General features: G+C 34.2%; 1 protein-coding gene across 1 annotated transcript in view; it reads right to left on the bottom strand.

The window, feature by feature from the left end:
* Nucleotides 1–25,839, bottom strand: part of LOC150075173 (alanyl-tRNA editing protein Aarsd1) — a 73,137-nt gene extending 47,298 nt beyond the window's left edge. Inside the window, exons 1-4 of the mRNA XM_090388385.1 lie at nt 25,784–25,839; nt 21,820–21,948; nt 16,166–16,325; nt 4,087–4,301 (exon numbers count right to left, since the gene is read on the bottom strand). Of these exons, the coding sequence (XP_090244511.1) occupies nt 4,087–4,301; nt 16,166–16,325; nt 21,820–21,948; nt 25,784–25,822 (543 nt within the window). The 5' untranslated portion in view covers nt 25,823–25,839. The remainder of the gene's footprint in view (nt 1–4,086; nt 4,302–16,165; nt 16,326–21,819; nt 21,949–25,783) is intronic.
* Nucleotides 25,840–26,413: the final 574 nt, after the last annotated feature.

Genomic DNA, 26,413 nt, shown 5'->3' with positions numbered 1-26,413 from the left:
AGTTCTATGAACCTTGGATTTATAAAATGTGCTCATTATTTGATATATGCCGAGATAGCTGGAATAGGATTGGATACATCCAAAGGGGATGTCTTTGTGCATGTTCGGTATAAAGAGTATGAGAAAATTAAGCATGAACTCTGTGTTCTAATGGGAATTTATGAAAGCTTGAAAAACAGGATTGATGCCCTTGAAGGAATTAAAATGGGGAACCTATCAAGCTCTCAGCCACTCGCCTCAATGCCAGAGCCTACACTCGTGCATCAGACAACTCAGTGACAATTCAAATGGCAGAAAGCACTGGTCTTACAGGGAGTAGCTACTCAGGAAAACAGGAAATATACTATGTAAAAAGGATAGGTGGAATAAGACCAGAATATGGTTGATAGGGGCAAAAGTTAATGATGTTGTGGAGCAGTTATTGTCTGTTAAGTGACAAAAGGTGATATTGTTGTACATATTGGTACCAATGGTATTAAGAACAGGAGATATGAGGATTTACTTGACAGATATAGAATAATGTTAAGAAAAAGTTATGAGTTAGAATTAAATTTGAATGTATCTGCAATTTTGCCAAGGCAAAATTGCATTTCCCTGATTCGTGAAGTAAAGGCGTTATGTATCCACTGCTGCTATTGTTTTTTGCACGTACACTAGATAGTTAAGAATGTAGTAAAAAAATACAATAAAATAAAAATAACATAAGATTTATAAACTGAAATAAAATCCATCCCATGTAAGCAAGAGTGCCAATTTAATTTGACTAATCAATGATTACACAGCATTAAGTACATTCATCACATTTTGATCTTCAGTTAATTGTATACATAATTCGGCTGTCTATATATCTAGTTTCATAATAACAATCATTAAAGGATAAACTCAAGGATGGGGGTGGAGGAATTACTACAACTGAATCTTGGGACCTGGTGTGTCAAGGATCAGGTCCCGAGGTTGCTTGATCCTTATCCAATCTTAGAATTTTCTAGATTTCAAGAGGTTATGTTATTATCCTAAAAGTTGCAAAATATACCGTAATTCTACATCCAAGTGCAGCTTTCTTTCTTTCTTTTTTTTTTTTTTTTTTAGAGAGAAAGGTGACATAGTGCATGGAAAAGTAAATATACAGTACAGTAAAAATAAAATCACTTCCCCTTCAAAAATAATACTGTGCTGTGTATAGTACATTCTGGAAGAGAAAAGTGAAACGTTTCACACAGTTATTTCCCCAAAGTCCTGTTGCTGAGCATCTTGAATTAATAACCCTTTCTAGCCATGTATGCATGTTGAAAAGCAATCCTCTGTGTTAGTTAATTTTCTTTTAGGGATCCTGTGACAAAACAAAATGGATAAAAGCTGCTATATAAAAAGAGAATCATAAAAGTTCTAAAACAATCACTAAATAAATGTATTTAGTGAACTGTTACTTCAGTCTAATGTTTTGTGTAGGAATCACAAAGCCCAGAAACTTCTTTACTATCAATGAATCACTAATTTTGTTCACAAATGGCAGTCAGACAATTCCATTACTTAAAAAAATTTAGATACATTTGGAGCACAATAAAAACTTATAGCTCTGAGATGAAATCTTGATCCTACACAATTGGCTGTAATAAGCTACTGCAACGAATGACAAATCAGAGAACTAAATTTGCTGATCCATAAGTTCAGCAAATTTAATTTGCCCATTTGACTAAACATGGAAAATGGGTGGTGCTGTATAATGGATTTCCATATTTTGAAGATTCCACTGTAGATATTGTTTACAAATTCCAATTCTTTTATGCAATGTGTAAATATTAATAAGAGAGATAGCATTAAAAATTTAAATATATTAAAATTAAAATATATAAAACTTTAATATTTGTTTAAACATATTATAAACTGATAAAAATCATTTTTGTTTTAATTGTAAAATTTTTTTATAACTAGTTTCCAAATGAGCAAATGAGAAGTATGGATCAGCTATATTTTTTGGATTAAAAATTCTAACAGTAGAATAAGTCTACTTTATCTTCTTTCAATATTATAAGTAAAAATCTGATGGGAGTGTTTACTGAAATATTCAATCAGGTATACAGATGGGGAAAAAACCCCTCTCATAGTAATGACCGTGGAGAAAATAATTAATATTTGCATTTGGACAAAATCTGTTCAGTTTTAAAATAACAGAAAGCATGGGTACACTTTCTATCTTCCATTTCTAACTGCTATCAAACGAAAACATGAAATATAAGACTATGGAAGTTACTGAAGTGTTTTGGTCAAGATGTATTAGGACTGTTATTCTATATGGAAGACCTGTTTTGAAAAGCTAGGGCAGAGTACTTCAATCTCTTGAAATGTGGACAGTTGCTGTTTCTATGCAAAAATACCTAAAATCTACAATTATGGTTTGTTTGTGAATCTTACTACTCTTCTTCCTCCTCTCCCAATAAAGATAAAGATAATGTAATATAATGATTTAAATGAATTCACTTATAAAATATATATTTTTTTTAATATTCAAAGCAAGATATACAAGGTTTGATCAAAGAGTTTAGTGAATGTTTTAAAAAACTAATTTTATTCAATGATAAATGTTTACTCAGAATGAGAGAGTTGAAGAGCATGGTAATAAACATAAGAACTAATTTCATAATAAAACATGCTACACTGAATTTTGTGAACAATTTTGTTTAGAAAATTTAATTAACAATTGTACATTACAATACTCCAAATGTTTCAGAATACTATGGTTCTTTTTTCTGTGGATAAATAGTTAGAAAAAAAAAAAAAAACTTGTTTAGACATTTACATAATGTAGAATCCTCTGATTACATCTTGCCAGGTACAAAGAATCTAAACAGAACGAGGAGAAAAGGAAGAAATAGTCCCAAGACAAAGAGGTCAAAGGAGACAGAGACTGTGTTCTTGATTGGATGCTGTGCAATTCCAAGAGGTCAACTGGTTCCTTTGCTGCAAGCCACATGACTTGTTCTCCTCTAGCTGTGAGGTTATAGTTGCCAGCTGTTGTTCTATTTTGGCTGTCATGTGAAATCATTTCCTGTGCCATACTGGTAGTTTTCTTGAATACTGTGACGTGTACAGTTAATCTGTGGTTCTTGTAAAGTGGCTTGGTGTCTATTACTGGATCCATCATGATCAGTCTAGAAAAGAGTTATCTAGAAAGGAGAGAGATGGTGATCCCAAAGTTTCTATTAACTGTTTTTTTTTAGTAATTCTTTTTGATATGGCACATTATAATACTCCAAGAAGCATTTGGCATATTGTAATGTACAGTTATTGATTAATTAAATTATCTAAATTATGTTCACAAAATGCAGTGTAATGTGTTTCATTATCAAAATAAATGATTACACTGTTTATTATCAGTTGAAACATTTATTCTTTAATATAATCTCCTTCTGCAACTTCAGACTTGTTCCTTCATGCCTGCCACTTATCAAAACATTTTTGGAAGCCTTCTGTGAAAGATTTTAAATCACTTGTTTGACTGAATTTCTTAAATTGATTCAAATCATTTTCTTTGAATGTCTTGTTTTGATTTTGAGAATAGCCAAAAGCTGCATGGTGCCAAATCAGAAGAATAATATTAGGGTGAGCATGATGGGAATGTTTTTGTCAGCCAAAAATTTAATGTTCACATATTCAAATTTTGTCACTTTCAGTATAAACAATAAATAAGGAAAACAAGTATTCATTCAAAGCAGCTTTCTTCTAAACTGGTGCACAACAACAAGTTAAGACTTGGCAAATGCTTTATCAAGAGATGTCACTATAGATCCTACTCACAATCTTTTAGATATTACTGTGTGTTCAAGAATTATATGATCATTCATTGAAGTTTTTGATCAAACCTTGTATACTGCCCAATCAAAGGACATTAATTTCAAATATAATTACTTCTTATTACAATAGTTTTATTTTATCAAGGAGAAGAAATTAACTATATGTGAGACAGTGAATGTAGATGTGTATATGTGTTCACATCCACATTTGTTGTGATGAGTATGTGTGCACACGCACACATATGCATACACCCATGTCAAGATTTTGTTGTACTTTTGGGTATTACATACATGCCTGTTTCAATTCTGGATCACCTCTTTCAAACATGCTTATTTTGATTGGAATGCACTCTTTTATTTTCTCATTTACTATTTCTTCAAGGGCTTTCATTTTTTCAGGTTTAATGGTGGGAACATCTAATTCTATATAACTAACTTCATCTCCAAGATTCCAGGAAGTAGTATGAAAATGAAATTCATCTTCAGCAATTGCTGTGATAAGATGTTGACCTATGAAATAAAAGGCAATCATTAATCTTCTTCCATGTCTATATAAACGGATATAAATTACCACATATAAGTTCATTATATTTTAAATAAATTAAAGTCTCACTTTTTATTTTTCTCAGGGTACCACTACAATCAATATTCAATTTAAAAATTTATGAAGTTTAAAAATAAACTATGAATTTTAGTGGTTGAAAAACTACCACATTTTCTACCCTCAATTTAAAAATTGAATGAATAAAAATGGAATAAATATTGTAATGAAAGGAATTCAACATAATTTCAAAGCAAGGTGCCAAAAGACAAGTCAAGTAGTTTACTGCCCAGCTCACTTTACGACATTGTTTTTGGGCACTGGTTGACTTTGCACACGAAGAGGGAAGTTTTAAATAGACTACTTGGTAGGGATTATTGCATATGCATTGAAAAGACTAGAAATTTGAAATTTAAATTGGACATATAATGTTGATCAAATTTTCACATAACGTCATTTGTATCAATCCTAATGAAATTTCAAATGCAAGACCTGGTAATAGACAAAGGAAAGCCAGATATACTGGGCTATGATGGAATTACTGTTAATTGTATATGAATTGTATAAGCCAGTATGTGAACACATGCCACTGTTCATACAGCCATTTTGGTGATTTTTATCACGTCATGTCATCAGTGGAGTGCTGAAATAAAATAATACCTAAAATACCTAAATTAAAGACTATTAATATTGTATTAACCTACTCCTTTTTATACCTCTTGGGCACAACCATATTATTCTAGGTAGAACAGTAATAAAATAAAACTTCTTTATTGCTGCTAAGTACAGTACAAGTACTAGAAAACAATAATTCTCATCACGGCAACATGGCCAGGAGTTTTACATTAAGGAATGATACATGTGATTAAATTGGGAAAATGAATAGTTACATGGGAAATTATAAGTTACACAAAAATTAAAACATGTAAAAATGAAATTATAATAAAGAAGAAAATATAAAGAGAAACAGAAATGAATATCGTAACACAATTCGGAAAAATTTAGTGCAGTTCAACAGTTGTAGTAGTAGTAGTGGCATGTGATGCAAGAAAGCAAGTGTATGAGCTTATGCAGCATCAACCAAAAAAAAAAAAAAATCACACCATTCCCTCCAAATGCCTGTCCAGTTCCTCCTTAAATTTATTCAACCTATCAACTTCCACAACGACAGATGGAAGTTTGTTCCAGCAATTAACCACCCGCTGGCTAAAGGCAAATTTCCGCACATCTATTCTACATCTGTCCTTTCTTAATTTGAATTTATGCCCCCTTAGGTTCGTAATCTGAACAAGTGGAAGGATCCCATCAGAATTCAGCATGCTCAACCCATTCAAGGCCTTATATACCTCAATCAGATCACCGCGCAGGTGCCTAGTCTCCAGCCACTGCAATTTGCAGAACTTAAGCCTCTCTTGGTAAGAGGATCCCTTCATTCCCCTCACCAATCTTGTTGCCCTTCTCTGTACACGCTCAAGTAAATCTACATCCTTCCTAAAATGAGGCCTCCAGACCTGTACGCAGTACTCAAGGCGTGGCCTGACCATTGCCTTATACAGAGGGACAATCACCTCCTTCTCCCTGCTAGCAAAATTCCTATATATCATTGACAAAACCCCATGACCTGCCCTGGCAGCCTGTCTGCATTGCTCAGAAAACTTCATATCTGACTGCACAATTACTCCCAGGTCTTTTTCATTTTCTACCACCTTAAGTGTAGTACCACACAGTTGGTACGTTTCTCTGGGGTTACTTCTACCCATATGCAATACTTTGCATTTGTCAAGGTTAAACTTCAGTTGCCACTTCTTAGTCCATCTGCCCAAATTATCTAGATCCTGTTGCAGTAGCACACTGCCATTACTGTCATTAACAACCCTGCCAACCTTTGTATCATCTGCAAACTTCGACATTAAGCCTGATATACCTTCATCAATATCATTGATAAATATACAAAACAACAGTGGACCTAACACCGAACCCTGTGGGACTCCACTAATAACATTAGTCCACTTGATCCACTCGAGGAGAATGCGACAGTATTTGTGGTCGGTGGCCATTTTCTGCAGGTTAATTCCAAGTTGAAGCAGTGCCTGAATTTTGGAGAGTGCCTGGGCAGGCAGGAAACAATTACACAGTTTCAGGTGGTTGTATTTGAGGATTAGTGTGGGGTCTGACCTCAAGGATGGTGGAGGATTGTGCCACTGACAGAAATCCCAGATGTTTGGAGGCATTTATCATGCCTATGTACATTTTTATAGTAGTCATTAAATGCTTGCTGTCAATTAACTTTGGGAGCCTGGGTACATTTAGCTGCTCAGCCATTCAGTTGACTGACGTTGTTATTTGGTTTTTAGGAGCATTACCAACTAAGGCCATATTGCTCCGGGAATATGCGGCGGTCATTCCCTGATCTTTCCGTATCCTCCATATTTGGTGGTGACGGGCTTGAGCCCCGGCCTAATCAAGAAGCATGTGCTACACACTGCTGCTCCTTCCCACCTGGCTACGGGGGCGCCTAGTTGACTGACATGGCTGAATCTTGACTGACATTGAAAAGGAGGGAGAAAATCAGTCAAAAATGTTAAAAAAAAAAAAAAAAATCCATACTAAAGAAAATAAAAAAAAAACCCATCTTTATAGAGAAGTATCATAAACCACATGAATTAATACAGAAGATCACACTTAATGATACAAACAAAATTACAACAATTCAAAATTAACTCAATGAAATAAACCTAATTATAATGAAAACAAAAATTGCAAAAATAAATAAAACCCTGAAACTGACATAATTATTGGAGAATGGTGATCAAAATTAGTCCCAAAAATTACTTGTATTAAGGATAACCTCAAACAGAATGTACACACATGCTGTAGTCTCAAAACTTGCATAGACAAATAGTACATTGAAATAACAAATGTGAGATCTGTTAATAAACAAAGGAACAACAGTTAGACCTGGCTATGAATGGATTATTATTGACCAGCATATGAACACAAATGCTATTCTTCATAGACAGTGCATAATGCACATACAGGTGAAAAAAAAGCAACATTTGGTGCCTTTTTTGTCACCTGTATGTGCATTATGTTTGAGGTTATCCTTATGAAAGTAATTTTTGACACTAATTTAACCAACAATGCAGTACAATTCTCCAATAATTATTATTATTAGCCGTATAGTGCAAGGTAGCCTGAGGCTTATGCTGCACAGGCCAAAAAAAATTGAATTACCCTGAGAGAGAGAGAGAGAGAGAGAGAGAGAGAGAGAGAGAGAGAGAGAGAGAGAGAGAGAGAGAGAGAGAGAGAGAGAAATAGAAAGGAATCACCAAGAAAGAGAATGATGATAATATCCAGCTCAGGACCCTGGATGTGCCAAGCCCATACTCATCAAATGTGAGCTCCTGGGGTTAAATTATGTTGGTTTCAGGGTTTGATTTCTTTTTTTGCATTTTTGTTTTAGCATTAGCATAGGCACATGATGCAAGAAAGCAAGCTTATACAGTATCAGCCAAAAAAAAAAAAAATCCTTTCTCACTTCACTGATCCATTCATTCCAAATGTTTGTCTAGTTTTGCCTTGAATTTATTTAAGCTATCAACTTCCACAACAGCAACAGATGGAAGTTTGTTCCAGCAATCAACTACCCACTGGCTAAAGGCAAATTTTGCATATCTATTCTACAACTGTCTTTCCTCAGTTTGAATCTATGCCCCCTCAGGTTTGTAATCTGAGCAAGAGGAGGAATTCCATCAGCATTGAGCCTGCTCAATCCATTCAAGGCCTTATACACATCAATCAGTTCACCTTGAAAGTGCCTAGTCTCCAGACGCTGCAATTTGCAGAAATTAAGCCTTTCTTCGTAAGAGCACCCCTTTGTTCCCCTCACAAGCCTTGTTACCCTTCTCTGTACTCATTCTAGCACTGCTACATATTTCCTAAAATGAGGCTTGCAGACCTGTACGCAGTACTCAAGGTGTGGCCTGACCACTGCCTTATACAAGGGGATAATCACCTGCTTATCCCTGCTTGCAAAATTCCTGTATATCACTGACAAGACCCCCATGACCTACTCTGGCAGCCAGTCTGCATGGTTCTAAAAACTTCAAAACTGCACAATTACCCCAGGTCATTTTCATTCTCTACCACCCTCAGTGTAACACCACCTAGTTGGTACATTTCTCTGGGATTATTGCTACCCATATGCAGTACTTTTCATTTGTCAATGCTAAACTTCAGTTGCCACTTCTCAACACATCTGCCCAACTCATCCAGATCCTGTTGCAGCAGAATATGTCGTTACTGTTATTAACAATCCTGCCAACCTTTGTGTCATCTGCAAACTTAGACATTAACTCTAAATATACCTTCATCAATATCATAAATGATAAATTGATAGCAATATGATAAATACACAAAACAACAATGGACCCAACACAGAACCCTGAGGGACACCACTAATAACATTAGTCCACGAAGAGCAGTATCCATTGATTATCACTCTCTGTCTTCTCTAACTCAACCATCCTTTTATCCATTGTAGCAACTTGCCCTTAATTATTAATGCCATACTGCTCCAATTTGTACACTAGTCTTCCATGTGCAGCAGTATCAAAAGCTTTCCTGAAATACAAGTACAGGTCGACCATCACTAATCCGGCAGCATTGGGACCTGTGGGGTGCCAGATTAGTGAGTTTGCCAGATCACCGGTGGTTATTTTAGCACATACATTAGTTTAAGAAAAAAATTCCCCAGGGGCCAAAAAATATTTAGGAAATAATTTGATTAGTAATTCTAAAATAAATATTGTAATGTCGGTGTTGTAGTTTTTTGCTTAAAATATAAACAAAAAATGTCTTTTTTTTTATGTCGCATATATGTGGCCAATGTGGCCACATTATGTTGGTTACTTTATTTCTTGAGAAGCCGTGTCGGCCACATACGTGTGACGCTATTACGGCATACATATGAAGGTCGTTTGTGATTGGTTTATTGCACGCACGGCAAGCGCTGCAATAAAACTAATTATGATAAAATAAACTTTCAAACATCGCAATAAGTTTGTAAGTATTGTTAGAAATTTTGTGAAAACAAGTTCGTTAGCGCGCTCTATTATCCATCATATTGTGTTGTGTTTTTCTGCAAGTTTGTATAAGTGTGTTGTAAAAAAAAAAAAAAATCTAAAAAGGAATGGCTAAAAGAAAATTACTAAGATAAGAGGAACTGAGAGAAATTGCTGGAATTTACAATTAAGCAGAGTTAAACTTCTCACAGACACACCGCTGTCGAGTTTTTTCAGAAGTTCAACTTAATGTGTTATGGACAATATACGGTGTTTGCACTTTACACCACGAGAGGCACTTCCTTTATGCATTGGAACCATGGCTAGGGCTAAATGTGAGTAGATTATAATAATAAATTCAGAAAATCAAGTGGGAATGGCTTGCCAGTGCTTACGAGTTCATGCCAACAGCTGATGCTGCAACCAACACCACCAAAACAGTAGCGGCAGGTTGGTGCGCCGACCCGGGAAATTTGAAATTACGTTCCAGGAAATTATGTCCGAATTAGCGGTGGAACTGGATTACTGGCGGCCAGATTAGTGATGGTTGACCTGTATATGATATTAAAATAATTTTTTGCATCCAGTTCCTTTGTGACCACTTCATAGTATCCAATCAAACTAGTCAGACAAGACTTCCCCTTAACAAACCCATGCTGTATCTGAATTATTACTGCTGTCTTGTCTAGATGATCCTGCAATGCTTCTTTAACCAGTGACTCTATTTTCTCTAGAACAGAAGTCAAGCTAACAGGTCCGTAATTAATTGTGTCACCCTTTGATCCCCCTTTATGAACTGGAGATACATTTGCCCATCTCCAGTCTGTGGATACTTCCCCTGAGTCCAAGGATGCTCTCATAATTATGGATAAGGGTCTGCTTACTTCCTTTGCCACCTCCTTTAATATAACTGTATACATCCCATCCCTAGGTGCCTTTCTTATGTTTAACTTCAACAATTTCTCCTTCAATTTACTTTCCACTTTTCCCTCTCAGTTATTACAAAATCATTTAACTCGCTGGTAGTTTGATAAACATCTGGCCTTACAGTATTTCTTAGTTGGAATTAGAATTGGCTGTTGGTAACATCATCAGTTGATCCCACTGATTAGAACTTAAAAAAATCTCTGAGACCACTGTAGTCACCTTTATAAAAGCAAAATTTACTTAAAGATGGTAGTTACATCTTTAAGTAAATCCCACATCAGTACACTGTGATCAATGCCACCTAGTGGTTCCTTTTCTGTAAATTCTTAATGCACAAATAATCACTGCTGAAAATCAGAATAAGAGGGTAACTCTCTCTTGTTGCCTCTCTAACATGCTGCTGTAGAAAGCAATCAGCCAATAAATCCACAAAAGCCTTGCTAGTGTGCAAGTGACCAACCCACAAATTCCAGTCTATATCTATGAAGTTAAAATCCCCCATTATAAGACACTCTGATTTACTGGCCCACTCTATTTCTCTATATAATTGTTCATTGTACTCATCAGAATCATTAGGCCTATAACAAACTCTTACTCTCATTTTTGCTTTCCCAGTGCTTATGTCACACCAAACTGACTCAACATTGCACTGTCCATCTATGTCAACTGGATGCACCTCCTTAGATTTCATGTGTTTCTTAACTAACAGCTTAAGCCCTCCTCCCTTCCTATCCTTTCTGTACACATTGTACTCCCCAAATTCCTATTCTGTATTCCTTATATCTGCGTGACACCACGTCTCTGATATGCCAACAATATCCATCTTTGATGTCTTGACCAGCACTTCAAATTCATCAAATTTATTTACTATACTCCTAGCATTGGTATACAAGCAAGTATACATGCACCTGTTCTTACTCTTAGTTACCCTAACACAGCCCATGTATTTACTTGTTTCATGACTCCCAGCAGTTCCTGAAATCCCCAGTAACTTGCTTTCTGGTTTGCTGCTCATTCCAGTAAAAAAATTTCCATTATAATTAGGTTTATTTCATTGAAGTAAATTTTTGATTGTTGTAATTTTATTTGGTATCATTAGGTTTTATCTGTTGTACTGATTCATGTGATTTATGATACTTTTCTATAAAGATGGTTTTCTTTTCTTTTCTTTAGTACAGGTTTTTTTTTTTACTTTTTTGACTGAGTTTTCCACTCCTTTTTTCAGTGTCAGTCAAGATTTCTGTTCTGTCACAATGAAATGGTCGTGCTCGCCACATATAAAAAGAAGTTGGTTAAAAGAGTCTTTATTTTAGGTCTTTGAGTCACACCTGGCAATTCACTGATGAGGTGACAAAAAGTACCAAAATTGTCATTTGAAGTTTTGCATTTGTGTTCATGTTGTCAACAGTAACCAAGTCATAGCCTAGTCTAGCAGGTGTTCCTTCATTTGTTAGCAGGTCCCACTTTTGGTATTTCCATGTACTATTTGTTTATGCAAATTCTGATATGACAGCACAAATGGGCACTTTGTTTGAGGTTGTATTAGTCTTTTGATCAACTGTTGTAGGTGCATTACAAGATTCAGAAAAAATAACTGCCATTATTAAAATTAGATATTTAGAAATTTTATTCTTTATGTATATAAAGCTTTGAAATTTTAAAATACCATTTAAGGGAATTAATTTTAATGGTCCAGCTAGATATAATAAGCTTTAGTTTATATATAAACTAGTACTAGAAACAAGTTTTCATTTGCATTTTGATGATATGTCAAATTTTAATTTGGTAAATGTTTTCAATTAAAATTATATGTATAATAGCAAGTTTCATTCAAATTATATTTACGCTGCAATTTGTAAACAATGTATATTTAACCCTCAAATGTACCTGTTTTATCCCACTGAGTAAGTACACTTATCTTTAAATTGTGCCATTTAACAACCTTGATATAGGCAAGAAATTGTTTAAAATTGTTTGCGCTATAATGTGAGTTACTGAAGGGTCTCAAGTTATCTAACCAGGATGAGACCCTCACATTTTTTAAACTATATTTATGAGAAAATGACTAGAGTCTGAATCCCATGTCCACTCCTCACCTCCTTGTGGTATAACCTGTTGGTAGGATGCTAACTATGTGACTACTGAAAAAACAAGGATGCATTGTCAATACAAGATAAAAATAACCAGGATTGAATAACTAAAATAACTTGATAAGCTAAAAACTTATCACTATAGTATGACAAATCAAATGAGACTCATACTGGCTGGGCCATTCACTGGATCAATGAGTTTCTACTGTGCCTGTCAGTGAATAAGGACACATAGTGATAAATATGTTACCAAAATAACTATTAAGACAGATACTATCAATATTAGAAGTTTAAATAGCAAAGAAGCAGAAATTAGATCATCATAATATCAGAATACCCAAGACTGAATACTGTGTAACTGAACAACAATTACAAATTGATGGCCTCCATAGCCGAGTGGACAGGAGCAGGAGTATAATAGCACACGCTCCTTGAGTAGACCGAGGTTCAAGCCCCTGACTGCTAAATACAGTCAATCTGCCATTATTGTCCATTTCCCTCAGCATGAATTGTTGAGGAGGCTTCCATCCTGCAGTAGGTTGATAATGGCTGTAGTTGACCTTTTTTTTTTTTTTTTTTTTCCATTCTGGAACTAAGATACAATGCATGAAGGGTATAGAAAAACTTTCAGAACTAGTTTGGAAGAATGTTAATTTTTCTAGGAAGCAACATCCAGTTGAGTTAAGTGGCCAAAATTTATGATGGAAAGTTGAGTGATGAAATTTATCTGTGCAAATGGCTCAACAAAACATGAAATAGAAGAAAAGTGTTTAATATCTTAGAAAATAAGAAGCAGCAAATGGAAAAGCTTTCACATCTAGTTTGGAAGAAAGATTAATTGGCTGGGAAGTATCACCCAGCAGTTAAGTATACAAAATTTAAGATGGAAAGTTGGGTAATGATATTTTCCTGTGTAGGAGTATCCGGTTCAGCTAAAAAAAAAAAAAAAAAAAGATGAAATCTAAAAAAATATCTTAATATCTTATAATTATTAGTATTTATAAATATTAATATCATAAAGAGCAGTAGGAATATTAATATCAAATATTAATATATTATACAAAGAGTGGCAATAAAGTTCCCAGACTGGTGTTTTATAGTTCAAACTTCCTCCAACAGATGGTGGTACAGAGATTGTCCAATAGGCTGACAGGTTGCAAGTAACAACCAATAGTGTTAATGTTCCATTCCATGACACAATTTTGCAATGGAGCAACAAATGAATATCAAATTTTTCTTTAAATTGTAAAAATCTGCAACAGAAACATATGAAATGTTAACTGTTTATGGTGAAGAAACATTAAGTCATACCAGTGTCTTTGAATGGTATAAGTGGTTCAACAACAGACATTAGGATGTTCCTGATAACTCAAGAGATGGTCATCCATCAACTTCTCGAAATGAGGATAGAGCTGCAAAAGTTTGGAAATCGTGGCAAGAGATTATCATTTGATCCTCAGAAAGATATGAATAAGGAGATGATTCAGCAGGTGTTCCTTTCAGCAAATTCTGCATGAAGATTAAGGGAAAAGGAAGGTCTATGTAAAATTTGTGCTGCACAGCCTCATGGATGAGCAAAAGTAACGAAGAGTGTCATCACGTGAAAAATTCCTGCACACTTGTCAAGACAATCCTAATTTCCTCAAGTGTATTGTCACTGGAGATGATGGTGCCTCCGTAGCCAGGTGGGCAGGAGCAGCAGTGCGTAGCACACGCTTCTTGATCAAACCGGGGTTCAAGCCCATGACCACCAAATACGGAGGATGCAGAAAGGTCAGGGAATCCCCGGAGCAATATGGCCTTAGTTGCTAATGCTCCTAAAAAACCAAATAACAAACAAACAAACTGGAGATGAGTATTGGGTGTTTTAGTATGATCCCCCCCCCTCAAAATCGGTGATTACTAATTAATGCACATCCAATGTTACAGCAGGTGAACTATGCATGTTCTCAAGAAATGCAATAAATTGTATTTTAAAGTTCTATGCTTTCTTTCTTTCTTTCTTTCTATTTTAATTATGTAATGTTAGTAATACAAAATCTTTATGGTTCATAGCCTGGTTTAAATAGACTACGATGCACCACAACTTACAAGAATGACTGCCATAGTACAGTTTTATGCCAACGAACAAATTTAAAGTAACCAAATCTTCCTTTGCATATAAAATTACCTTAAAAGATGAAATATATTTCAACTAACCTGTTAACAATAAGCACAACTACAACATACACACAACAAAGAATAAACTACTTGATAACAGCAACAATGATGGCATGCTAAACTCCATCCAAGCAGTTAATGCTATTTACTTTCATTGCAGTTTGATCCAAAACCTAATCCACATTTTTTGCTTAAGACACAGCTTATACAAGCTTGCAGAAACAATTTGAGAGAATTTTGAAGAAGTTAATAAAGAATATAAAAGAATGTTAAAAAGAATATAAAGAATGTACAAAGAAGGGCAACAAGATTGGTGAGGGGAACAAAGGGATGCTCTTACCAAGAAAGGTTCTGCAAATTGCAGCACCTGGAGAGTAGCCTCCTGTGAGGTGATCTGATTGAGGTGTTTAAGGCCTTGAATGGGTTAAGAAAGCTGAATGCTGATGGGATTCTTCCTCTTGCTCAGATTAAGAACCTGAGGAGGCATATATTCAAAGTGAGGAAAGACAGTTGTAGAAGAGATGTGTGGAAATTTGCCTGTAGCCAGCACGTAGTTGATTGGTGGAATGGATTTCCATCTTTTGTTGTGGAAATTGATAGTCTAAATAAATTTAAGGCTGAGCTGGACAGGCATTCGGAACAAATGGGAGGGTTTCTTTCTTTTTTTTTTGGCTGATGCTGCATAATTTGCTTTCTTGCATCGTATGCCTCTACTAATGCTAACTCTGTTTCTTATGTAAAAAATATATTTTTAAAAGCTTTTACATGCATAGCTATTCATGGAGATGGGCACCCAGGCCTTCCTCTTCCACCATTGCCTAGTCTGACAAGGTGGGAAACATGGTTATATGCAGCATTGTTTTATGCTAAAAATTTTTATTTTATAAAAAATGTTGTTAACGTGTTGGTTACTACAAAAGCTGCAGCTATTGGCACGGCTAAGGCAATCATTTCTAATCCTTTGATTAGAAAAGATTTGCTTTTCATCAAGACATATTCTGCTTACTTACCTAATTCTGTAACTAAGTTTGAAATACGAGAGATTTTTTTTTGAGTGGTGCAATTAAAGTAGGGAATGTTCAGCGAGACATTTCAATCACCCCTGGGGAACATTGTAGAGAAAATAAGAAATAAATCTGATAGTGTTTTAAAAAAGAACTTCAGATTTAACGTTTTAAGAAAAATAGATGACTTTATTAATGGAAATGAACAGGAACTTCCATTTAAAGGCTTCAAAGGCTCACATTTTTAAATTTAATCCAGTCACTTCTGTCAATGTGGAAAAATCATTCTCTACTTTTAAAATGATTTTAGATCATAAATGCTACAGATTTACAATGGATCACTTAATTAACAGTTTTGTTACTTTTAAATTCTGAACACAAAGAAATTGCAATTCAGTTAATTGTGATCAAGTAGTAATAAATATAAAAAAAAATGTTACTGCATATAATAGTTTTTTTTTTGGTACATATTTGAATGCATATTTTTAATGTATATTACCTGATGTACAGAAATTATTATTATGAAAATTATTGAATTTTTTTTGGAAAACTTCCAATTAAATTATAAAAGTTGGCAGGTATGAATTACCTGTGTGTTGCTGCATATGATCAAATCTTCTGGTCCAGTTTACTTTTACTTCAGCATTATCACCAGCAGCTAATGGAGTTTCTAGAAAATGTAGGGCCACATCACCTTTCCTAATAACTCTTAAAACGGGTATCCCATTAATGGTTCCTCTATCATCAGGCTAATTTGAATAAATTTTTTTAAAAAAATATTTTAGCCTATATAAACATTAAGAAATTACAAAGAATTCTTATAAAATAACTGTCTTATTGAAAAGAAACGAATTAACAGCATTTAGGCAACTATAACATTTCTTAAAATTTTGCAATTTTTTTCGAATGAACTGTTTAGTTCACCAAAAAAAAAGTATAGTTATTTATACTTGTGTTCAGAATAGAAATAAATTTGAAATAAACACCTATCAAAACATCAACATACATAAAATTATAATATATTTTTAAAATTAAATTGCCATCATATATAAGTACTAATTAAGTAATTCCAAAGAAGCTGTTCTAGCACAACACAAGAATTAATTATCTACAATCTTAACTGTACACTTGTCAGCTCAGTTACAATAGTTATAAATACAATGCAAATTTAGTTACATAATGAATTTAAATATTTTTGTATAACTAGAAATCTTTAAAAGTCATACAATATTTTAAACAGGAAAAATTGAATACCTCATGCACTTTTTTCCTAAAAAAAATGGAAGCAAAAATTTGAGTGTTGCTTATTCATGAATTTAATCCAAAGGTTGAGATTTCTCTTGAGTTTACAGCTAGATGAGTGAATAAAAATGCTGTTTTTATTAACTTCATCATTTTTATTCACCCATCTGGCTGTAGCCTAAAAGAAGTATTTTGGTTATTACTGATATTTATTACAATGCAACTTGGAATGTTGTGCTGCATAAAAAGTTAGATATTCCTAGAAATTAATATTCTTGCTTCCTAGCAATGCATGCGATTCATTCAGGTATTATGATCATGTAATTTTTTACTAAACTAAAACAGGTAGATAATAATACTGACAGTTTTTATGTCTCACTGGAAATGTATGATATTGAGATACCATTCCTTTGTTACTTTCCCTTATCCATAACAGAAATTACTTAACCCACTTCATGAGCTAAGATTCTTTCTAAATATCTTTTACTAGTGAGTGTTACCTGCAAGGTAGTGTGCATATGTGCTGCCAAATAAGAATATTAAAAACACATTATGATCTTTCTAGTTAACAAAAAACAGAATAATTCAGAAGAAAAAAATATGGAAATTATGCTGCTGATAGAAAATAAATTCATACTTTTTTTTTTTTTTTTCACATCTTGAAAAATGAGGTACATGACTTGTTCAAGGGATGTGGGTATTCAAGAAAAAAATGGTATTATGTTTAGTCAAACAATTTACTGTTGATATCCAGCATTAAAGCCAACTCAGTGACATTAAATAATAATCATTGGCCCCTATACCAACTAAGCTGTCATTTTACACTCATTCCTGCAAAACTAGTACTGTATGCAATGAGTTACTAGAGAGAAAACTGGCCCTCAAACTACAAAAATAAGAAAGAAGACCATATTATTGTTGGTTATGAGGCCTTTATACTAAATTTGCTCAAAAGCCTTAGGAATGTTAATTATTATAAAAAATTGTGTTTCAGTCTTGCCAAACATTTTCATGAAATTTGTCCACAAATAACTATGGATTGGCACTGATGGAATCCATATTAGTGAGTGTTAATCAGATGTAGGTTATCCAGATAAAGTTGTTGGTTAATAGGTTTCTCCAATACTGGAGAAAAAATTCAAGAAAGTAAAATACAGCAATAACTAGAAAGGAGGAATTTGTTATTTGGCTGAATATTAGCAAATTAGCAAAATACAGAAGGAAAACACTAATGGAATAAGAGAGTGGGTGAAACAAAACAGGTGTTCACTGTTTTTTTAAGAACTAGTGGAGACATGCCACCAGAGCCTGGAAATCTCTTGGCATCCAAATTGTTCAGGATCCTTATATCCCATTCTGTCAGAAAGAAAAGGTACGCACCAATGGGATTTTTGTGGTGTGGGAGGAGATTTACTAAGGAAATGTAAGAATGTTAATAAGTTAGTTCTATCTTTAAGCAAAATATGTAAAAATTCCAACTCTAATTATTATTTTAATTGCCACATTATTGGAATTTGCCACTTACATCCAGATGTGTATTATGTGTGTACAAGTGTGTTCAGAGGCCAATTTTCACATTGTATTCACTTAAAAATCTGGAATAACTCATCGACTTCAGAAATTTCTATAATCACTGACATGAATCAAATCCAGCTCTCTCCAAATGAATGACAGGCAGTGATGACTATACAACTAAGCTGTCATGAAGGACTATGTATGTATATTATATCTTTGGACAGCATCTGAATGCAAGCTCAACTTAGCATGCCATAAGCATAGAGGACTAATTAAAAATGAAGTAGGGATGAAACAAATGTGATGGCTATATCAGGATATAATAAAGGTGGAAGTACACAATGATTGAAATTGTATCTGCAAGGGTGGCAAAGTGGCATCATCACCATCCTTCCCACACTGGGTAGAAAAGGCCCAGGTTTGAATCCTGTCAATGACACAAGCAACTTTTATGGGCTTTTTCACTGTGGCTGAGTTAGCCAGTCTCAGGCATTGATAGCAAGTCCACCCCCCCAGGGAAACTTGGGTTTTACATCCAGAAAAATAGGAAAATTGACCATAGAACACATGCAATTCATGAGCATAATATACTTGGGCAGATTAATGCATATTTTGGGTGGCCTTAGTGTGACATTTAATAATGACTGAAATTGCAGTCAATGAAAAGAGATCAGAAAGCTCAACTAACATTTGGGCAATTTGCAGGTGTCTCACTTTAAGATTTTTCAAAACTGAGATTGGATTTATTCATAACTTGTGTACAATGGTTGTGAGCTATAGTGTAGGAAGAAAACTACAATGGAAATTTTGTCACAAACCAATTGCAATGTGCTTTATCCTAAACTTAGCATACTTTTTTTTTTTTTGGAAAACCATGATTTAGACAAAGGAAGAGAAGTTTGGTGCAAAACTGAGGAGGAATAGAAGATTGCACCCTACAAGAATAGTTTTAGTCACATGATCTGAATAAGTATTATGATCAGGAGAGTAGTAGTAGCAGTAGAAATGGCAAATGATGCAAAGCAAGCTTATATAGCATCAGCCGAAAAAAAAAAAAAAAAACAATTCACCCATCCATACACTCCAAGAATTGTCTAGTTCTCTCTTGAATTTATTCAAACCATCTCCACTTCCCCAACAACAAATGGAAGCATGTTCCAACATTCAACCACCTGCTGGCTGAAGGCAATTTCTGCACGTCTATCCTGCAACCATCCTTCCTCAACTTGAATCTATGCCCCCTCATGTGTGTAGTCTCAGTAAGTGGAAGAATACTATTAATATTCAGCTTACTTAAGCCAGTCAAGGCTTTAAACACTTCAATCCAATCTCCTCACAGGTGCCTGGTCTCAAGATCCTGCAATTTGCAGAACTGAAGCCTAAGTAAGAGCACCCTTTGTTCCTTTCATCAATTTGGTTGCCCCTTCTCTGCACCTGTTCCAGCAGGTCTACATCCTTCCTAAAGTGAGGCCTCCAAACCTGTATGCAGTATTCAAGATGTAGCCTAACCATCTTGAGTTTAAAGATGTGCTATCAGCAGTTTCAAGAGGTCTTTTTCCATAATCATTTGGATGCATAAAATTGTTAATTGTTGTTCCCCACATTGATTCCAGTTTCATGAGACTTTTGTGTTATTCATTTATTTAAATCAAGTAGATTTCTACTTTCCATTCTCTAACTGTTTTGTACCAGTGCTGTACCTAGATATAGGCAGACCAGGCAGCCGCCCAGGACCTGGGACATAGGGGGACCGAATTCCAATGATATTTAAAATTTTTTAAATATAAAAAAAAAAAAAAAAAAAAAAAAATGGTTGTTTCTTAATATAATACTTTAATTATACAAAAAAGTTCAATATTATTTATATTACAGTAAATTTATTTACTGTAATAAAATTAAGTCAGATGAGTTCACAAGATATAGAGAATACCGGAGACAGTACCATATTCAGCAATCACAAGCTAGAAACCCAGTCACTCAGGATGTGTACTTATGCATCCCTTCACTTGACCACTTGCCTATGGCAGCCTACATTCTAGGCTTTTCATTATTCTAAAATCAGAAAACTTCATGAATTTATTTGAAAGTGCAATAGAAGCAAAATGTCAACATCTTGAAGGAATTGGTTTGGTTTGGTTTGGATTTTATTGGCGCACTTGAAGGAATTCTCACTGGCAAAGACAGGAGCAGCAACATCAATGTCAAAGAGTTATGTCAAGAAATTCAATCTTTGCAGCATGTTTTAAAAGGAAAAAATTTTGGTTGCTTAGAATTATTGACATTTATTAAAAAAAAAAAAACCTAGTTTAAAGTTTTTTAAAGTTTAAAAAAACCTAGTTTCAAGACTCAAAATGATTAAAGCATATTCATGAGCAACAATCGGCCAAGAAAGAATTAACGGATTGGCCATTATGTCAATAGAACAAGATGTACTAAAAGATATAAAAACATCAAACATTACAGATAAATTTATATCAAGTAAATATCGTAAGGTAATGATGTGAAAAATTTTAAGTTTATACAAATAATGTACTAGTTGTTAAAGTTTAAATAAATATTTATGATTTGAATAATTATTTTGGTGTTTCCTTTATTTTTCAATTTTACGAATTCCATCTTTAATTTTTGTGAGGGGCCCCCCCAAATGAATATTTCGCCTGGACCGACAGAAGTCTAGGTACGGCACTGTTTTGTACTTGTATTATTACACAACCACTGCAACGTATTGCTCATTTAAAAAGTAGAATAGTCTGGTTTGAACTGGAGAAAAGCAATTTACATTTATGTGCATAACTATTATTTCTGATAGCCAAGGCAAGTTCCAGACAAAATGGTGTCACAGCTAAGAAGCATTCTTGGAGATATCCTTCTGCAGTGTAATTGAAATTGCACTTTCATGGATGACTGGTGACACGCCTGATAACAATGTGGTTGTGATGCATGCATAGTTCATCCTACGTGCACAACTGCTATGTAGACACTCTAAACTTGACATCTCTTTTAAGTCCAACAACAGAAAGCTACAAGCAATTATTTGCATTCCCTAATCCTAAGACTGACTGCTGCTATGCAAGAATTTGAAACCATACAAACTATCTTTGAAAGTATCATGTTTATAAGCATTTGATCCTTTAGTTTATGTGTATAAAAACTGTTTTTCTGCATTACATACCATTTTATTGGGGGGAAAAAACAAACTAAAATTTAATTAATATGTATTATTTTGTTTTAAAAGCTTCTTTTACATGCATTTCTTTTGAATAACAGTGCAAGGTGAAATGTCTTACAACTCAAAATTCAAGGCTCTTTGCTAAGTTAATTGCAACTAAAAAATTCAAGAATTCCCCCATCACACAGTCCTTGATAGTCCATTAGGCTTACATAATCTTTCCACTTAATATTGTGGAAGCCATTGCCAAATATTTGTAATTTTATAGTAATGCTATTCAGTTATTAATTAATGTTCAGAATTTTCTTAAAACTTACCTGTCCTCCACCTTCTGGAAAAAGCACTGTATCTGCCAGAACAACTTCAAAACCCTCCAACTTATGTGATTTACCATCTTTAACTATATCCAATGTTGAAGGAGTACATGAAACAACTGTTGTTGTGAACTTCAAAAGAAAAATACCAATTTAAAGAAAAAGAAAAATATTCTACACGTAACTTTAAAAAATCATCATCTATTAAATTATTCTATAAATTATGCACTAAAAAAGCACATTACAGTGGCTGCTTGGGTATATTCTACTCAATGAAAGAGGTGCAGAAATTCTATTGTTAAAAGAGAATGCTAATTCAATTGAAAATTAACTTCAACTTTAAATTCAAAATATTTCAGACATGCAAGTGAGTGACTGTAGGCATGTGCACATGCACCAAAAAAGATCAGGCAATATTAATTAATGCTTTTGGTGAAATTTGTCACCTTCTGAATTTAATATATACAAAAGCTGTATAGCATTAAAATCTTACTATTTCCTGGTAGTGAATATATCATGTCATTAACCAGCATTTCAGAAATACTGCTTTAGATTTGAAGCAGTATTATGCACAAGAAATGAAGTGACATATTCTATGTTTTGGCCAGATAGCCATTTGGTCTGGTATCAAACTCAAAAAGAAGCTTCAAATAGTATTTCAAATAGATCTTTCCCTCAATAATTATTGAATTTGCACATAAAAAGCTAGAAAAAAAATAGTCATTCAAAATGTCACTTTTTTGTGCCATATTTTCAAGTATCTTTATTATTATTTTAAAATTATGATCAGATGGCTTCAAAGGGTTGAAGTGGCTCAGCATCTACACCATTGAGAGAGCAACTGCTCAACAAAAGATAATACATTACAGTTCATCATTCCAGGTGGATCTATCTTTGTATACCAGAAGTCACTATATACAATGACATATTGTGAGGAATCAGTGCAATGCACAATGTGAATGCAGTTCTATTTCTGCCAGTCATCTTCTAATGCTGTTTCCTGACACTAGATGTTCTAGAAATGAATTAATGTCATCTCTAATCCTTCTCAAAGAGGTAGGCAGCCTCATCCCACTGGAGAATTATCTAGTACCCATGCTTTGATGGTTGTCTGAGTGCCACAGAACCTCAACAACAGTGTAGCATGCTCTGCTATTCACTGGTCCTGATATCAAATAGCAATATGATGAATGGACTATCCAGCCTTATGGGGTGTATGTACAACTCTGTTCAACCTAATTCAAATGGATTATATTAGTATTAGCAGTGGTAAATTATGCAAGCTTATTCATCATTAGCAAAAAAAGGAGAACTCACACATCTGTCCACCCCACTAATAGTTACATAATCCTTCCTTAAATTTATTCAAACTACCTACTTCTGCAACACCAAATGGAAATTTGTTCCAATGATCAATTCCTCTCTGGTTGGAAGAAAATTTTCACACATCTATCAAGCAACTATCTTTTTTAAATTTAATTTGTCTCCAAATTTATGTGACAAAGGCATTTAGTTTACAGAACCCACTTAAAGCTTTAAACACCTTAATTGTAAGAGTACCATTTTTACACCCAACTAACGTTGTTTGTCTTTTCTGCACAGACTCCAACAGATCTACGCCCTCTTTAAAATGAAGATTTTGGACCTTTGTGCAGTATTCACAAGGTAATCTAACTATTGCCTCAGACAACAGAATAACTTCCCTGTTGCTAATGGAAAAAAAAAAGAAAACACACCTCATTTGCCTATCCCACTAATAATTATATAATCCACTCTTAAATTTATTCATACTACCTACTAATTCTGTATATTATTAAGGTTCTCTTACATTTAATTCTCCCATCCCTGCTAACTAACCTCTCAGCATTAGGGTAAGCAGGTACATTATTTAGAGTAAAACAGCCTTTATTTCATTAGAAGGAATTTTAAGCACATCTGTCTGATAGTGTCACACATCAGATGGATGTGTAATGCTATCAGATATAAATAGGTACTAAATTTTTCCTTTAGGACAGAAATTTTTTGTCCGTTAAATCGAGGTCCTACTGTACCTAGATTTCAGAAAAGCTTTTGATTGTGTTACACAGAAAAGACTTCTGTACAAATTGGAGCAGTATGGCATTAAGGGCAAGTTATTGCTTTGAATAAAGGGTTATTTGAGTGGGAGAAGGCAAGAGTGGTTATCAGTGGGCTTAATGTCTAAGTTTGCAGATGACACGAAGGTTGGCAGGGTGGTTAATGATAGTTATAAGGGTTACTACTGCAACAAGATCTAGAAAAATTGGGCAGATGAGATGAGATGAGAAATGGCAGTTGAAGTTTAACATTGACAAATGTAAGGTACTGCATATAGGTAGCAGTAGCTCCAGATTAACATACTGTGTGGTACTACACTCAGGTAACAGAAAGTGAAAAATCCTTGGGGAAATTATGCAGTTAAATGGGAAGTTCTCTGAGCAGTGCAGACTGGTTGCTAGAATAGTTCATGGGGTTTCGTCAGTGATATACAGCAACTTTGCTAGCAGGAATAAGAAGGTGATTATCCCACTGTACAAGGCAATGGTTAATCCACATCTTGAGTACTGTATACAGGTTTGGAGGTCTCATTTTAGGAAGGATGTGGATCTACCAGAATGTGTGCAGAGAAGGGCAACGAGATTGGTGAAGTGAACAAAAGGTTTTCTTACCAAGGCTTCACTTTTGCAAATAGCAGCATTTGGAGACTAGGCACCTGTGAGGTAATCTCATTGAGGAGTTTAAGGCTTTGAATGGATTTAGCAAGCTCAATGTTGATGGCATTCTTCCTCTTGCTCAGACTACACACAGAGGAGGGACACACATTCAAACTAAGGAAGGATGGTTGTACGATAGATGTGCAGAGGCTTGCCTTCAGCCAACAGGTGGTTGATTGTTAGAACAAACTTCCAAACTCCAATCTGTTGTTGTTGTTGTGGAAGCAAGTAGTTTGAATAAATTCAAGGAGGAACTACTAGAGGGAATGGACAGGTGATGTGGAAATATATATTTTTTTCTTTTTTGGCTGATGCTGTATAAGCTTGTTTTCTTTAATTATTTGCTACTATTAATACTGATACTCTGAAATTGTCACCACCTGTAAACATTTTTAACTTTATGAATGAAAGTTAAGAAATTACAGTCAGCACAGTGATCAAATCAGCTAAGGTCTGTTACATACATTTTGCAATCTGAAAAATTTATTCAAGATAAGGTTGATCACTCATCTACCTATAGAAAATGACACTCCCATAAAAATGCATCTACTAAATGGTGTATGAAACAGAAGTGCCTAGGACCCTAATCTTTCCTTGCTCTGTGCAATAGCCATTTGCCACTGTTCCAATTTAAACAAGAAACATTCATGTTTTATCAAAAGCCTTACTCTTGTCCAAATATGAAATGTCAAAAATTTTTTGTATTTTTATATTTTTTGATAAAGTCATAACTGTATCACCACTAATAGTGTCATTTGCACACTAATACTAATTTAGCATGTCAAATATCAGCTTGTTGTCATTTTTGATAGTTTCATGGTGCATCAGATTCATAATTTTCATGAGGTTAATGGAACTTGAATAGTATAATAAAGAACTTTTATTTATTATACAGTATTCGCCTATAAAGTAATACATGCATATTTGCATTACTTCAGTTTCATTTTAATGCAGATTTTGCATTGCATTTTAATTTTGATGTAACGTAAATTTTATTTACATTACGTCATTATTTTTTGGAACTTTTTAATCATACAGTCTTTAGTTACTCCTATTATACTAATAAATAAAATTTTATGAACGAAACATATTAGGGATTATTTCACCACCACATTCTGTAACCACATCTGTTTCTGAAATCGTAATTGGATCTACGTTGCTGTCGTTAGTTATTCATTCGCATACACAGAAATCATAGTTTTCCAAAACGACCTTTTACCTTTGAAATTACTTACTTCTTTCAGATAACTGTTTTTCTGGCACGCAAATACCATTTTGAATGAGGTTCGAATGGCTTATACCCACCAAAATAAACTGATTTATTTTTACACCTCTCAGCAGTCGGGCTTTGTTCTTAATTAATACAATTTTGAGAACTTTGTTCTCATATAAGAAAATACCACCTTTTTTTTTTTTTTTTTCCCTTTAGTCCATTTTATCAAACATTTGTAAATTTGAAATGCAAACCGAAATTAAATACCCGAAAGTGATAATTTCGCTCTACCCTGTTTTACTTTCCACCGGAAACACGTGTTGCCATAAGTGTGTTCGTCAATGCCGGATGCAATCTAAATTCGTATTATTAGGAAGCAAATTAAAAATAAATCTGGCTTTTAAATGTTTAAAATTTAATCAAATATATATTTAAATGTCAGTTCGTGAAGCTCAGATTGTAAACTGTACACATCCTGTGACAAAAAATATAAAATATTTAATCCATGCGTTTGTTTTTGCTGGATGAGCAGGAAAGGGTAACAAAAAGTTATTGCTTTATCATCGTTGTTTGGGTGCTAATGGTTTTCAAGTGGGTGTTGCATCCGATGCCAGCATCTTTCGATGCTTACAGGCGATCCACTGTCGAACAT

The sequence above is a fragment of the Mastigoproctus giganteus genome, chromosome 14, assembly GCF_048544385.1.
Source record: "Mastigoproctus giganteus isolate SK-2022 chromosome 14, ASM4854438v1, whole genome shotgun sequence".
NCBI lineage: Eukaryota > Metazoa > Arthropoda > Arachnida > Uropygi > Thelyphonidae > Mastigoproctus > Mastigoproctus giganteus.
This window is presented reverse-complemented; position numbering and strand designations above follow the sequence as displayed.